The following is a 15,904-nucleotide window of genomic DNA, read 5'->3' on the forward strand; positions in this document are numbered from 1 at the left end:
AAACGCAAATGGGTACCGAACACCGATTACCCATGGATGCCCAATCATCTCGTCGACTAGGTCTTGCAAACAGAGAACTTTAGTTTTGTTTATCGCGCTACGGAGCCTCCCTTTAGCTAATCTGCACTCTGTCATTGGGGTGTATGTCTCCTTCCGGGCGTTTAAACGTTGTGCCAAATGCAGAGTTTATGACACTTCTTCTGCAGTTCGACAATTCCCGCAGTCCACCATCTGCATAGAATGTTTGTCAACGCTTGGTGCTCTCCTGGGCATAAAGGCCTCACAAACTGTCATTACAAGGTTCATAACTCAAATCTTGATTGTGTTACCTGCAATACAATCCCTCCCCATAGTGTCTTTCAGTGCGGCATATTAATGGTCGCACACTCAGAGTCTTTGAGAACTCGCTACCTGTCTATCAACAATACTAGTAATTCCGACGCGAAAGTTATATCGGGGATGTTTCCGTCGCAATCTGGGCGCCAGAACATTGGCGTGAATCCGGTGTCTAAAACTACGAGCCCTGTTCTCGGAACCATTTCGAGAATCTGTTTCCCTCTAGAGTCTGAGGTGAAGTATGTCCCATTCAAGTGACTTCGCATTGAAGTCACTCTCGACTTGGATCCGCCGCCTCTTCGTGCCTGACACAGTGTTTTCCGGGGTATCAAGCCTGCATCGAAATTGGTATTATCTTATTCGGTGTCAGATTGACGCTAACAAATGTTATCTTTAAACCCCGAATCTAGACAAAGTCATCTCCGACCTTTGGGAAAAATCCGAGATAACAGCGGATTGATAAGTTACGACCCCTCGAAGTTAGGTTTTTGTTTACGCATTGTCTTCTGATCTGGGCCGTCGGCTCCAGTGCATGTTAATCTGTAGATCGTGGAACTGTTTTGCCTCATCTCTTCCCAATTCTACCCTGAAAATCGGACACCTCTGCGAGGCCGTAATATGTACACAAAATTTTCAACGATCCCTACAAGCAACACCTTTTCGTTGCAGGTCTTCGCTTTGTGACCTACCTGACTGGATCTGTGGTAGGCTCTCTTCTGTCAGATTCCCGGCAGGTTGAAGTCGTGTGCCCATAGTCTAATCATCTGCAACACTTCGTGGGAAACCCAAATTCGTATATCAGATACTACCCAACCAATTCTGAAGAAGTTTCCTTGCATATTTCTCGGCAACTGCCCTCACATCTAGCTTTAGGCCTTGAGAATTCGTAGAAGTGATACCTATCCGGGTATTGATTACTTCTGGACATTCACGCTTGATGACCTCTTCTAGATCGCTCTTTTCTATAAGACTGTCAAGATTTCGGATTTACAGAGAACATGCAAATTCTAGGCTAGGTACCAGAGCCTTCCCTCTCAGTAGCCCCTTGACTGCCTTACAAAATGTAACCTTATTAGTTGCCTTCAAAGCTAGTTCAACGAGGACTTCACCACCTTTCGTTTTCCGTATGGAAGAGACTTCTGCTTCACTATCTTCGGACTTGATCTGATGGCGGATCTCACTGAAGACTTCCGCAAAAGACTTGCATTCAGTCGGTTCAATGAGTCGAGCTGCCAGTCTTATCCTCTTTCGTCTCCTCATCTATTCCTTTGGTTGGTGCTCCGTCATTCGTATCCATCTTGGCAGATAGGTTTCTAATGGCACGGTTTGTTGTTTCCTCTCGTCTTTCTTCGCGTTCTTATTTTGAGTCCTGGAGACTACCCACGTAAAGTCTCTTTTAGATGCGTCTTTCCGTTTCGTTTTTTTCAGTTCGCTCTGCAATGAACTATCTGCAATCTCTTTGTCACATCCGTTTCTCTTAGTGGGAACTACTGGAACTTCTGCTTTTCACGCATCTTTCCTTCCTACCCCTGTCCGTTTGTAGAAGGTAATGCGTTCCAAGAGTTCCTTCCAACTACATCAGCCCGTTTCCCACGCCTTTGCCGACGTTTTTCTGAAGGAAAGTTGCAGACCGCATTGACCGCAATTCATAACCTGCTGCTCATTTCCTGATAAGTCTGTTCTCTTCGACCGTTGCAGGGACAATGGACTGCTCTTCCACTCGTACTATATCCAAAATCATCTGCCCAGTTTCCGCAATTTCTTCTGGGCCTCTTTGCGGAGCAGAAGCACTGCAGGATACTGGGAATACCATCTCCGCACTGACTGCTGTATCGCTTTGGAAAATTTCCTCTGACGTTAGTTGTGCACATCCCGGTATCTAGTCGGATATTTCAGCTCCAGATGTCTCCTTTACTGGACGCCGAAGTGACCAACGCCTTTTCGTGATGCACCCAAAACACAGCCAACTCTATCCCTATGTAACCTATACCCTACAATCTATCCCCTCACTTCTATTTTCCCAAGAAATGGTACAAGCGAATCGTGTGCAATGGAGCGGCCCTATTTTCACCTTATCATTACTGACCTTCCGAGACCTACATCACTCCATCCCTATCACATGAACACATCATTTTCCAGGAGCAATAGCGTTTCATGGAAACACAACCTTGGAGTCCTAAAGCAGATCAGACAGAGATCTCTCGAATCCCAGTCGCCTTTTAACTATAAATGAAGTCATCCTTTTCGGGGTAATTCTGAATTACCATATCCCAAAGTACCTCATAATTCGGAAGCACCAAACTGAATAAACGATGCTCCTAGGACTCTGAACCCAGGTCTAAGGGAGACCCCGGCCTGAGGAAAGGAGAGAGGGAAGTGATAATTCTTTGGGACCGGTTTTTGTCGTTCTACTGCCCTAGCTCCATCTTAGTTGAACTGTAATGTTACAATTTATTAAATAAATCAGTATTTTCGCTTGATTTCTCTGGTCCAATAACCTTCCTACCCAAATCTAAAGAGCCTGTCTTATAAGACAGAAGGTGTCACTGGTCCTGCAGTTTCAAAAACGAAGGCCAGTCCAAATGCATCTTTAAGTAGAAATCTAGTCCAATACGTGGAAGACTTCCTGACTGAGAGTCACATCCCAATCTCCTCCTGGCTGAGGAAACCACTGTCTGCACTAATCTAGTTTCACAGATCCGAGTATCCTTTCTGATCAAAAATGACCGTTTAACCCCAAAGATACCTTTCGCAAAGGTTGATACACCCGACTCTTTTCTCAACCATTAGCACCTCTCCTTTCTCTAACTTCCACCCTAACTATGCAATCTTCTTCCTCTTTTCATACTTTCTTTTTCGTTAACCCTTATAAATGTGAATATAAGCCAGGTTTGCCCACATGAATTTCGGTTTCTAGTAAGTCCTGGGTGATCTGTTCTACCAAACTACCACTATGCCTTTTAGACTAGCCTCAGAGGTCGTCAAGGATCTTTAACAGGTCGTTCTCGATAGGGGAGAGTAGCGTCCCCGAGGTGCCCAAACAAGTAGTTCTGATCCCCTAGCTGACGTTATACCTGCTAGTAAACGGTAGACTTCGGGACACATTGGAAGTTCCCGCAACTGGTAACAGCTTTCTTCTGACTTCAGTGGAGTGATGTAAGCCTAGCTCTGCCAAAGTGATACTTGTGGTGCGTGTGAGCAGCCAGTGCTTTGGGGACCCTGGGAGGGTAGTATGGATTGAAATGGTATTAGTAGACTATGTCGTCCTGATTCAGCCATGATGCTTCCATGAGTTCCGGGACTAGTTAAGCGTAGGTTAAGCTTTAGGGAACTGGGGTACAAGGGTACCCCCTTTCATATTGACTATTGTGCAGTAGTCTTTAATGAGATGCCCTCAGAAATTGTAGGGAGGAGGGTAGACTTGGGATAGGTCAATAGTTGTCAGCTCCGAATACGTTCCGTTTCTTTTTATAGGTTGGATAGAGTTTCCTTCCCTCTCTTGTAGTGTCAAACCCGCACTTTGGTCGGTATAGCGATAAGGCCGTCATTCAAAAAGATATTTAAAAAAAATCATGCGCATTCCCCACCGCGTTAGTTCTAATTTTATTTAAATCATGACACCAATGCATATTTGATTAGCTGAAACATTGTATTATCTTTTTATCGTTAAATAATTCACCCAGCACTGTCTACCCCGCGATAAGGCACACTAGAAACATCTAGATATTTTTAGTAATTTTTAGTTACTGTTCAGTTACTCCCTGGGGTGATTTTCTGCAATGCGGGCAATGTAAGACTTAGATTAGATTTCCGCTAATGCATTTACATTTGCTTCTCGTAGGCACCATTACCTTTCTATCAGATACTTTTATTTAATCTACACAATCATTAGATTCGAATTGAATGTTTTCTATTTACACTTTTCAGATAGATTGAGTGAATATAAAATAATTTCATGGTCAATTAATTATAGCCATCATTTTACGTTAGGTGCCGACGGTAGATATTAACGTTTTGAATTATTACGGTTGGAGCACGTCACACTTCAGTCAATCTCGATTTGTTAAACAAACAATTAAAACATTTCGCGGGTTGTTTCATTTATTAATAAATACTTCAAATGATGTATTTAGATTTGATACGTAAGCAATCTTGATAAAGGCAAAGCATTGGCTTTAAATATATTCAGATGCCATTTTCTCCATATTGAATTTTAGTTAGTAGATCCATTTTGTCATTGCATTAACGCTTGCAACTTGTAGGATTTCAGTTTTCCCTCTCCTTTCTTTCACACATACCCCCCAACCCCCCCCCCCCCCTCCCCCTCGACTCACTCGACTGATATTTCGAATCGAGATACTGAAGTATTTTCCATAAATATATAGTTATTATGAACCCCTATGTGAAGAACAGCTCACCAACGGTACCGTTTTCGGTTTCGGCTCCTCCAAGACTTTCCGAGAAGCTGACGGTCTTCCTCCACTACGCCATATAGTTTGGCTATTCTGTGGTAGTGGATTCAACTGCATAGCGTAGTCGCAATGATCTTGTCGAACTTTCTCAATGTGCAACCTACTTTCTGTCACTTACCCAAACTGTAGGGAGATATATCTCGCCTTTGATTACCTTAATTGGGGAGTTTACCCCCAGGTTGTTCACTGACTTGAGCGTCTCTTCAATTAAGTTTCTCGGACTGAATGGCACCGCGTATTGCACAGAGCCTACCTTTCCCCGTGGAAGTTGGCAAATGGAACAATATTCTGGGTCCTCAGGCGCATTGCCGCATTCGGGACAGTTTGGTAAACACCAAATGACAGATCTAAACCATACTCTCCACGTCATAGAACGTCTTCTCTGACGTGATCTGCAGGCGCAGCTCCACCGCCTCCTCCTTTTCTCCGGGTAGATCTAACCGGCCCTTCTCCAAATTTTTCTGATAGCACCTTTTTGATATATCGATATTTCGAGGACCAGTTTCCTAGTCTAGTCGAACTTATTCTCATATATCGATACTTGCTCAGTGAGTCTCAGTCTGGCATTATCGGAACTTAGACCTTTTTTAAGGTTTTGTGTAAAAGAAAACCTGTCCGTCTGTCTGTCTGTCTTGTTGAGGAGGTGGACATCTTCAAAAAACACTGATGTTGACACGCCAGCATGTAGGATTCTTACCCACTAAAACCACCCCTAACTCCCCCCAAGCCCCGTGGAATCACCATAAAGTATTACATTACGGGGCGGAGTCAGTTCACTTTAGTTTGGTCACGCAACCGCGCTTTTCTGATCTCCTTTGTCTTTCACAGTTTGTTCTGGATAGATACGATCATGGAGTTGACCGCATCCCAGTCCTCACGACAAGCTAGAGTTTTTGGAATCAGATTTTCTGGTATGAGCTCTAGGTCCCTTCCAAAAATCTGGGACAGTGGAACAATACGTATTCTGGGTCCTTTAGGACTCCATTGCAGTTTGGACAATCGGGTGAGGTATCCAGTTTAAACCTGAACAGATACTGGTGCTTTCCTTCATGTCCCGCGAGAAACTTAGTAAGATTATAATTAATCTAACCGATCCATCTCTCAAACCACCCCTTGATGGCAGGGATAATCCAGTGTATCCACCGACCCTTTCCCGAGTGTTCCCAACATCCTTGCGTCTATTTAGAGATCTCTCCCTTTCGGTGTTCTTCGTCTGCGATAAAGGAGAGATAGACTTCGCATTGTATATGTTCCTCATTTCATCTGCCACGATGTCAATGGGCATCATTCCCCAGATGACTATTTCTGCATCATCTGATACAGTCCTGGATGCCTACCACACACTTATGCCTGTTTATCTGTAGATTGCACTCAGTTTCATCATCATCATCATCAACGGCCAACAACCGGTATCCGATCTAGGCCTGCCTTAATAAGGAACTCCAGACAGCTCTGTTGGCTGACAACAACCGTGCGCGGATTTCCTCATCGTAGCTATTATCGGTTGTGATTTTCGAACCTAGATAGGAGAAATTGTCAACAGTCTCAAAGTTGTATTCTCCTATCCTTATTCTTCTTCGTGTTTGGCCAGTGCGGTTTGATGTTGTTGGTTGGTTCGCGCCGCCTGCTCGATCTAGATAAAGGCAGTTTGTACGCCTCGGGTAGTTCTTCCCACGATGTCGATATCGTCAGCATAGGCCAGTAGTTGGGTGGTCTTAAAGAGGATCGTACCTCTTGCATTTATCTCGGCACCACTTTCTCGAGGGCCAGGTTAAAGAGGACGCATGATAGGGCAACGCCTTGCCGTAGACCGTTGTTGATGTTGCATGGTCTTGAGAGTGATCCTGCCGCTTTTATCTGGCCTCGCACATTGGTCAGGGTCGGCCTAGTCAGTCTTATCAATTTTGTCGGGATACCAAATTCTCTCATGGCCGTGTACAGTTCTACCCTGGCTATGCTATCATAGGCGGCTTTAAAGTCGATGAATAGATGGTGCAACTGTTGTCCATATTCCAACAGTTTTTCCATCGCTTGCCGTAGAGAGAAAATCTGATCTGTTGCTGATTTGCCTGGAGTGAAGCCTCTTTGGTATGGGTCAATGATGTTCTGGGCGTATGGGACTATCCGGCCTCGTCTTTGATTACCTTGATTGGGGAGTTTACCCCCAGGTTGTTCACTGACTTGAGCGTCTCTTCAATTAAGTTTCTCGGACTGAATGGGGTGGCCATTGATCGTATTGCACAGAGTCTACCTTTCCCCGTGAAAGTTGGCAATTAGGACAATATCCTGAGTCCTCGGATGCATTGCTTGAACATAGCTTTCCTAGCATATACCGGGCCCCATAAGGAATTGTGCCGAGGAGTAATCCACCTTCTCATGTTGTCCTTCTATTTTTCCTTTGATTTATGGAATAAGCTTGTAAACCCAATGATCCTCTTATGATTTCACCCAATTTTATAAGGCTCCTGGATGTCCACTGCTGTTATTCCTATGGTCAGCAAAGATTGCATCTTTCGCAAAAAAACAGACCAGAATCATACACTCCATGTGGTCTGGAGGCGCAGCAAACTGTCTACTGATTTTACGATCTAGCTAATGATCCCATAGCTCACGCGTCCACCTGATCAGTACGTCAGCCCACTCATTCCCTTCGAAGTTCCTATGACCGGGAACTCAGAAGTAACCTTTAGGGTGCTGCTCAGACTATTCAGCGTGTTTCCCCACTGCCCCATGAGCCTGGAGGATGTCCAGTAGGCTTCCAGTATTGCCAGTATTTCCACTTGGAATACATAGGCGAATCCTGGAGGACCATACGTCACGGATACACTGTATCCGAAAAAACTTTCGTATCAATTCAACAGACCATCTTTGATCCATCGGTGAAGAATATTGTCTCATAGCCTTTAAACACGCCCCCGATCCTCCACTCTGCCCTAGCTGGAAAGTCCAGAGCAAAGTTTCTCGTGAAGTTAAGCTTACTTATGGCGTAGTTAGTTAGGAACATCCATTTTCCAAGGAAGTTCGTCTAGGATGTCACTATGACCACAATGCTTCCCTGTACAGCACCAGGACTCACGTAGGTTTTTTTGAAGGGTTAGGGTAGGTGAATGCATTTTCGTACAGAGTGTTGGACTCCTACAACGGCACGTCGTCGGACTACCAACTAAACACCCCTATCGTCGGGGAGCTAGCCTGGAATCGTTTGTAACATTACTTCGGGCTTTTCCCCGAAGTTTTCCGCCTTGCGAAACCTTCAAATCAGAAAATTCTTTTCACCAACTGGAAAGAAGAGGAGGAAGGGAACTATCCCTTTGTGCAGGTGAGACTGAAAACCTTTATGCCCACTTAAGAACTAGGTAAGAAAATAGTCAGTCTCACCATGCTTCCGATTCAGCCACGCATTTAAGTTGCCAATGAGCCGCGCAGTCCATTTGCCTCTAGTTTCATTTTGCCAAGGGAGTTGCGAATCGTCTAGGGTGCATTGCCGTTCTTCACGAACAAACGCCTCCCTTGGCTCATCTCCCTTGCACTTGTATATGGTTTAACGCCCCTTAATAAGAAGGGCAACGGGGATCACTCCCTCGATCACCATCACGGCCGGTACAGAGACAGTGCGGTACGAAGACGCCACCCACAAAGCTCCCATTCTCTGTACTTGCGCGCTTAAGATATACCTCCTTGCCAAGAGCGTCAGCCCACACCTCTGCGCCGTAGAGCAGGACAGACTGCGTTGAACTCAACAGGAGACGTCGCCTGCTAGACGTAGGACCCCCAATATTTGCCATTAGCCGACTTAAGGCCGAAACTCCAACTGAGCTCGAAACAGCTCACCTTTATTCAAGAGTCAGCCCAAGGTACTCTACCGTTGGTTTCGACCCGATTATCGACTCGCCGATGAAAGTATCGGAATTCTCTTCTTATTCGGGATGACTACTTCGGTTTTTCCCAATGCGAGGCTGAAACCATCCGCTTTCGCGTCTGCTTTGCGCCTGTTTGACAGTGCGACCAGCAACAAACGCCTGGTTAGTTATGTAGATGACTATCCTAGGAAGCGTTCCACAGGTCCGGCTCTAGAATGGATCCCTGCGCTACCCCCCGATGTGGTTTCTATGCTCATCTGGCCTTCTAGGGTCTCATAGAGAAAGGGGACCATTCCTCAGATAATCCCTCAATATCCGTAAGCGATAGTTTTCACGTGGAAAATATTGTCTAGTGCGCCTGGAATATCTTTCCATCTTACAGAATTAAAGGCATTTCTGATGCCAAGCGTTACGAAGAGCACTCCCGTCGAGATCGACATTCACGACTTGATTGACAGCGTCAACTGTGAATTCCCCCGGTCGAAAACCGGGGTGGCGTACATCGAGAGTTTGCGTCAACCATTTCAAAGGCCGTTTGCCGAAAAGTCTTCGAGAACTCACACCCGTCCACCAGCGACATTAGTGATTTCGACGCGAAGGTTACGTCGGGAATGCTTCCCTCGTAGTTTTCTGGTGTACCTAGCGCATCTGTCCATCTTACGGAATTGAAGACATTTCTGACATCAAGCGTTATGAGAAGCACTATACGTCTAGATCGGCGGCCGTGTGCATCGGCTCGATGAACCGCATCCACGACCTCTATTACAACATCCACCGTCTCCCTGCTCTAAATCCGAATTGACTGGATATAAGTCCCCGGCAGCACAGCACGCTTCAGTGAGTCTACTCCTGACGAGCTTCGCGAGCACCGTCCCGGCCGAGCCAAGCATACACAGTAGTTGATATGCAGATGGTAGCTTCGGGTCTCCTTTTTCCGAGTCCTGCTACTTTCCAGTGGCAAGGAAACTGCCCTCCTTCAAGCAAGAGCTGGACGCCCCAAGCAGCAAGTCTGGCCGTTGGTGGAACACCAATTTGTAAACTTCCGCCGGGATCATCATCATCAGGACTTGGCACCTTCTTCTTTTTCATGGTGAACGAACTCTCTCATTGTAAAAAGGGAACAATCCTGGACGCTTTCCGCGCTATTAACATCAACCCGTACGGGATGTCTGAGGAAAAATATCCGTATAATGCGATTCATCTTGTCGGTACTTAGTATACAGTGCTTCGGCAGAGCCCCCATTTCCCTAGTGACAAGCTTATAGACAAGTCCCCACGGGTTCTCATTCACCTCGCTGACCAGGTTCTGCCAGCCCCGAGCTTTGTTTTTATTTATCGCTTTGCGAAGTCTCCTCTTGCCGATTTATACTCTGCTTTTATGACACATTCCCCCTCGTTGGCGTGTAAACGTTATGCCAAACGGCGGAGCTTATGACACTCACTCCGTAGGTCGGTAATTTTTACCGTCCACCAATGCTTAGAAGGGTTGTCACGGCTAGAGCCCCTCCGGGGCATGGAAGCCTCACACGCTGTCGTTATCAGGTTCATGACCAGGTTTACGGCAGTGTTAGCTGCCACGCTACCAACTCCCGAAGCGCCCTCCAGTGCGATTCTGTCTATCCTAAGAGCTTCGACAAACTTCCCGGTGTTCTCCCTCGCGATATTCCATACGCAAGGGGAGCGCTGAGTTCGTACCCGTCGGCTAGTAGCATCAACCGCTTCGAATACGTTGTCCTGGTGATCACTTACCGAGAAGTCTTCCAGGACTTGCCACACCGATGGTGACAGAGATTCCAGCGCAAAAATTATGTCAGGGATGCTTCCTAGCCGCCGAAACGTTGGCGTGGATCCGGTGTTTAAAAGTACGAGCCCGGTTCTCGCCGCTATTTCCAGAATCCGTTTCCCTCTGGAGTCTGGCTGAGGTATGCCCCATTCAAGGGCCCTAGGCTTCCCGGATTTTCTCCTCCGTGTCCGAAACGGCGTCTTACAGAGCATCAAGTCAGCGTCGAAAGGCCGGCATCGTCTTATCTGACGTCAGGTAAAGGCTAAAAAACGTTATCCTTAAAAACCGAATCCAAAAAACCCCATTCTCTCGGCCTTGGGAAAGAACACGAAGTCGAACGTTGTCCTGAACCCAGATGGCTGCGGGACTCGATAAGTGGAGAACACAACTTTCGCATTCCTGCCCGGTCCCTTGCAAGTTGCTGACGTGTATTCATAGTCCTGTAGCACTTTGCGGGGACTATCCGTGCGCATTCGTGCCCTACATACTACCCACCCAATTTTGATTTTCCCAATGCTAAGGAGCTTGCTCGGTGACTTCCACCACGGCGAGTTTTTGGCCTTGAGCAGTTACAGAGGTGATACCTATCCGGGCATTGGTTACCTCTGGATATTCACGCTTTATAGCCTACTCCACTTCCACCTTTTCTGTGAGGCAGTGAAGATCTCGGATTTCTAGAAAAGACATAGGTTCCAAACTAGAAACAAAAGCTTTCTCCCCCAATAACTCCTTGACCGCTTCATAGAACTTACTTTTGCTAGTCGTCTTCGGACTCAGTTCGACGAGGACTCCGCCACCCCTCGTTTTTCATATGGAAGGCAGCTCTGCTCTGTTGTCTTTGGGTTTCAGCCTGTAGTGGATTTCACTAAGGGCTTCCGCAAATGTATTGCCTTCCGTTGGCTTAATGAGCAGAGCTGACGGTCTAGTCCTTCTTCGTTTCCTCGGCTTTTCTGCTACTAGTTTTTGGTTTAAAGCCTCCTTGTTTTTGGACAGATGGGTCTTTGGCGGCGTAGTCAGTTGTTTCCTTTTATCCTTCTTCATCTTTTTTTTTTTGGACCCTAGAAACTAGTTTGGCAAAGTCTCCTTCAAACACATCGTCCTCTTTCCGCTATTTCCGCAGTTCGCTTTGCAGTGGGCGACTTGCGGTCTGTTTGGTGCTAGCAGTGTTCGTTGCGGGAAGTGAGAATGTTTCTGCTTTCCAAGCTTCCGCTTTCCGCTGGTCTCCAAATTTGCATGTAGAAGGAGATGCGGTGCAATACTTTCTCCAGGTCCATCAGCCGGTTTTTGACGCCTTCGCTCATGATCCTCTGGAGGAATGCTGCCGACCGCATACGCTTCACAACTGCCGCACATCTCCTGATGAGCCTTCTCTCTTCGACTCCAGCTAGGACGGTCGACTGTACTTCTACTCGGTTCACGTCCGAATCCCCCTGCTCGCGACTAGCGATTATATCTGGGCTTTTTTTCGGAACATGGGCACTACAAGATATAAGAGTTGCCGTCCTGGCACCAACAGTCACCCCAGTTGCTAAGGCTTCTTCTTTACTTGGGCTTTCCGGTGTCACATTGGGGATTTCAGCCCTCACTGCCTCTTTCGCTAATTACATTTTTGTGCTACGTCCAAACGCACTCAGCACTTTCTCCGTCCCTACTATTTCGACGATTTTTTTTGTTTGTTTAGATTTAATCTCCAAGGAAAATTCACCAGCGCATCGTGTGCAAGGGGGCGGGCCGTAATAATCAGGAAGGGGTGTATCCTCGAAGAAACAGCCCCTACCTGACCCACGATTAGATGATCCCGAAACTTCCGGACGGATCAGCGCTCGCTAGGATTAACACGATCTACTAACGCCGATTCAATGCATTTAAGGTACTACCTAGGACGTTGGTATTCTGGCAGTTAGAGGATCAGAACTACTCGGGCACGTCGGGAACATCACTCTCCGTATCGTAAGCGTTCCGTTGAAGGTCCCTGAAGACCGCTGAGGGGGGGGGGCGGGGGTGAAGGGAAGTTAAATCCTACCGTTCGGACACTAAAATAGTCCCAATTTGTGGCGCCATAATTTTTATGAGGGGATGGTCGCCAAGATTTTTTTTAACATGGTTAGAGAGGGAGAACCTTTTCCTTCCTCTTATATTTTCTCACCATACTCGGTCTCCTTAACGGGGTATGGGTAAAAATTCGAACTTTACCAGGATGATATAAAAAAACACCACGTTGAGGGACCATCAAAATCCAACAAACCTTTCACACCTGAAGCGCCATGGTTCCTACTTGATTTTGAATGAGACTGAACCTTAACCTATTTAGTGCTACGCAGGAGGTAAGCCTACATCAGTGTGCAGTACAAAGCCGAACACAAGCAACCATTACAAACTGTAATCCGAGCCTGAGACAAGAAGATGTCCGTGATCCATTCGGTGATTGAATCCTCATCTCCCTTGATAGAGTCACGTTTTATAAACCATGAATTTACCCCCAAATTTACGCATGGTTTCGAGTTCACGGCTCACAGGTGAAGCAATCGCCAGCAATTGCCTCCCGGAACCCAGTACTTCAAAAGAAGTCTGATTCTTCTAATCGCCTTTTCCCGTCTTGAAACTATCTACATCTCATGCGGAAGCCGTAAGTTCCATACCTTCCTACCTTCAGAAGTAGACCCTCCTACACATCTCTTGATTGTCCCCCCCGCTATGTATTTGCGATCTAAGTGACAATTAGAGGCATTCCTTCTAAACTGTTGCCCCCACCATTTGTGAAGATAAAATCTCATTATCTAAATTTTTTTAGGGGCTAACATTTTATCTCATCCGACATTTATCATAAAGTGCAAATCTTGTGTGCAGCAGACATCAACCGGGGTAGACACTAGCATATTAAATAAAACTAAATTAAAATTTGCCTTATCTGGACAGATATGAATCAAATTCTGACAAACATTCCAATTTAACTCCCTGAAAATGATGAATGCAGCAATTCCGCCAATTGATCGTCACAACGGTCTCGTCACAAATAATAATTCTGAAGGGAAGCTGCCGTCACCTGACCAACGCTCAAACACGATCACCACTTCCAACCCCACACTTCGTGAAAACGGAGACCTACAAATCTACGAGAGTGATCGCAACATGGTCGATAGGGGAAACACCATTCTGCAGTCTCAGCTCGACAACAACAACATTACCGACGACGAGACTAGCTCCGAGAAACAATCTTTACTACCATCTAGTCGCCCGAAATTCACCATTGCACCAGTATCAAGCCATCACGGCGATCATCATTCATCATCAGAGGCCGTGAGTGATCACCACGATCATCATCAGAGACAAGAACCACCGCGATTCACCCACACATCGACACTGGTGATCCCAACAATCCAAGAACCAACCGAAGAAGATACAGATACATATGAATGGGAAGCTATTGGCAACCAGTCGGGTATGAATAGTAACAAACAGTCCGGCGAGAATGTTAATATCACGGTCGATGATCACTCGGATGCCATCTATCAGATTGACAATGGTCCAGTCCCGATGTCGACCGCGACGGCAACTACGGCTTGTACACTAGCGTTACCACCAATTAGTTCTACATATTCAGCAAATCCGCGACCAAGTCATGCAGGCTTGCGTACAGTCAAGTCAGGTAAGATCAATCAATTCATTCAATCGAAATTCGCGGAATTCGCACAATCCATATCCTGCTCCGGAAGCAGCACTTCGCGGTTAGTGAATCATGTGAAGCGACTTAAGATATTTCTTAGAAAACTTTTGATTTCAACCCCCTGGAAAAATGGGATGATATGAAATCACCACGGGAAAATAAATCTGGTCATATATTTGCGCGGGTGGAAGAAATAGTGATCCACTGGGTCCCAATAGCGACGAATAGGCTACGTATGCCAGTAGGGGATACACGTTCTAGTTTCAACAGAGTGAAGCCGTTGGGGGTCCTTGAATAGTGCGGGTATGTTCAAGGGACCAAAGTTAGTGTGATCTTCCGCTCCCCTTAGGTCCTTCAGTTTTGGTAAGGGAGTGATTTGGCCCCTTTTCTAGCCCTAAGATGGGACGGCCAAGAGTGACGAGAAGAAAACCTGGACCCACTTTTCCAAGAATAGCTGAAATTTCTGTGTAATCCAAAGTACCAAGATACCCAAGGTTTGAACTCCTCAGTGCACAAGTATTCATTTTTTCGTACCAACTACTTCCCGCGGGGCCGCACACCTACTTTCCATCGTACACAAAAAAGACCATTCAAAAGTAATTTCAGCTAAGCAGCAAGAAGTCCATGACATAAGATTTTAGATTATGCGCGAGTATCTTTTTTGAGCAGACAACATTCGGAGAGTTCTTTCCAACTAGAATAACCAGTTCTTCAATGTTTACGATGTGATCCGCGAGCATGGCTTTCAGCTCTGCCAGATTCTAAGATCTTGCGCTGGAATGGTTCCACACACACCGAACTTTGAGTTCAACCTCATGTAACTGACTCAGTACTCATGAGTTGGGTCGAAATTTTCCGCCTGCACACCTTCAAAGTGCGGATTACAATTATCTGCTTCCGGACCTTTTCCGCGTAGGTCAAAGAATCTCTGACTTCGGCATGTACTCAGTCCAGCAAAAGCGCTAATCAACCAGAGGCTCGAAAACAAACGCCATCGTGTTAATTAATTATTATCAAGCAGTTAACTGGAGCAAGCTTCCCTGAGAGATAGACCCAAGCCGAATATGCATACTAAGCTACTTAGCGGCCAGGGGCTCAGTGAGTACTTTATGGGCTCATGTTTCATTCTCGACTACCAAGTTATGTTGACCTCTTGGCGTGGCTGAGAGAGGTCGGGGCTGAATGGAACTTGCTCAAGGTCGCTAAGTGTTTTTAAATAAATATTTGATATGTTTTTGTCAGACTCTGCGTTCTGGAGCGTTTAAGATTAAAAATGTAGCTTGCAGTCAATATAAATCACTACCAGATAAGTGGAAAGTGGGTTTCAATTTTTTTATGGTGATGATAATTGAAAATGGTATTTTCTATTCAATAACATCGCCCAGCCCGTTGGCTTGTAAGTAATTCTAATGCAAGGTGACCGTTCACATATTGAGTCTTATAGACTTCCCCGGAAATCCAGTGAGAGTCATAAAATCAATCGGAAGAGATGCATTTTGAACAAGGCTGCGAAACATGCAATTGTTGTCAGTACCTTTCAATGTACAATTCGCATGGTTGACCTAAGTCAATCACGCCAGTTCATATTAAAAACGGATCAACACTTTACAACCAAGAAAGCCACCGAAGAGCCTGTAGTGATATGCGTTTGATCAGGATACCCATTGTGATCAGATGCGTGTTTATAAATATGGCGCCCAACGTGGGATCAGCACCAAAGCACTCCCCCCTCCCTCTTCCCCAATTTGTCTCCGCTCCATGTCTATTTGGCTTGATTCTCTTCCATCTT

General features: G+C 45.9%; 1 protein-coding gene across 3 annotated transcripts in view; it reads left to right on the top strand.

Moving 5' to 3' along the window:
* Positions 1-15,904, top strand: part of LOC119651308 (sodium- and chloride-dependent GABA transporter ine) — a 77,113-nt gene that overhangs the window by 5,763 nt on the left and 55,446 nt on the right. For 2 of the 3 annotated variants that reach the window (XM_038054839.1, XM_038054847.1), the window contains exon 2: positions 13,368-14,097. In XM_038054839.1, the coding sequence (XP_037910767.1) occupies positions 13,413-14,097 (685 nt within the window). In that variant the 5' untranslated portion in view covers positions 13,368-13,412. The other variant, XM_038054855.1, reaches the window with a different exon arrangement.

Source organism: Hermetia illucens, chromosome 1 (assembly GCF_905115235.1).
Source record: "Hermetia illucens chromosome 1, iHerIll2.2.curated.20191125, whole genome shotgun sequence".
NCBI classification, from domain to species: Eukaryota; Metazoa; Arthropoda; class Insecta; order Diptera; family Stratiomyidae; genus Hermetia; species Hermetia illucens.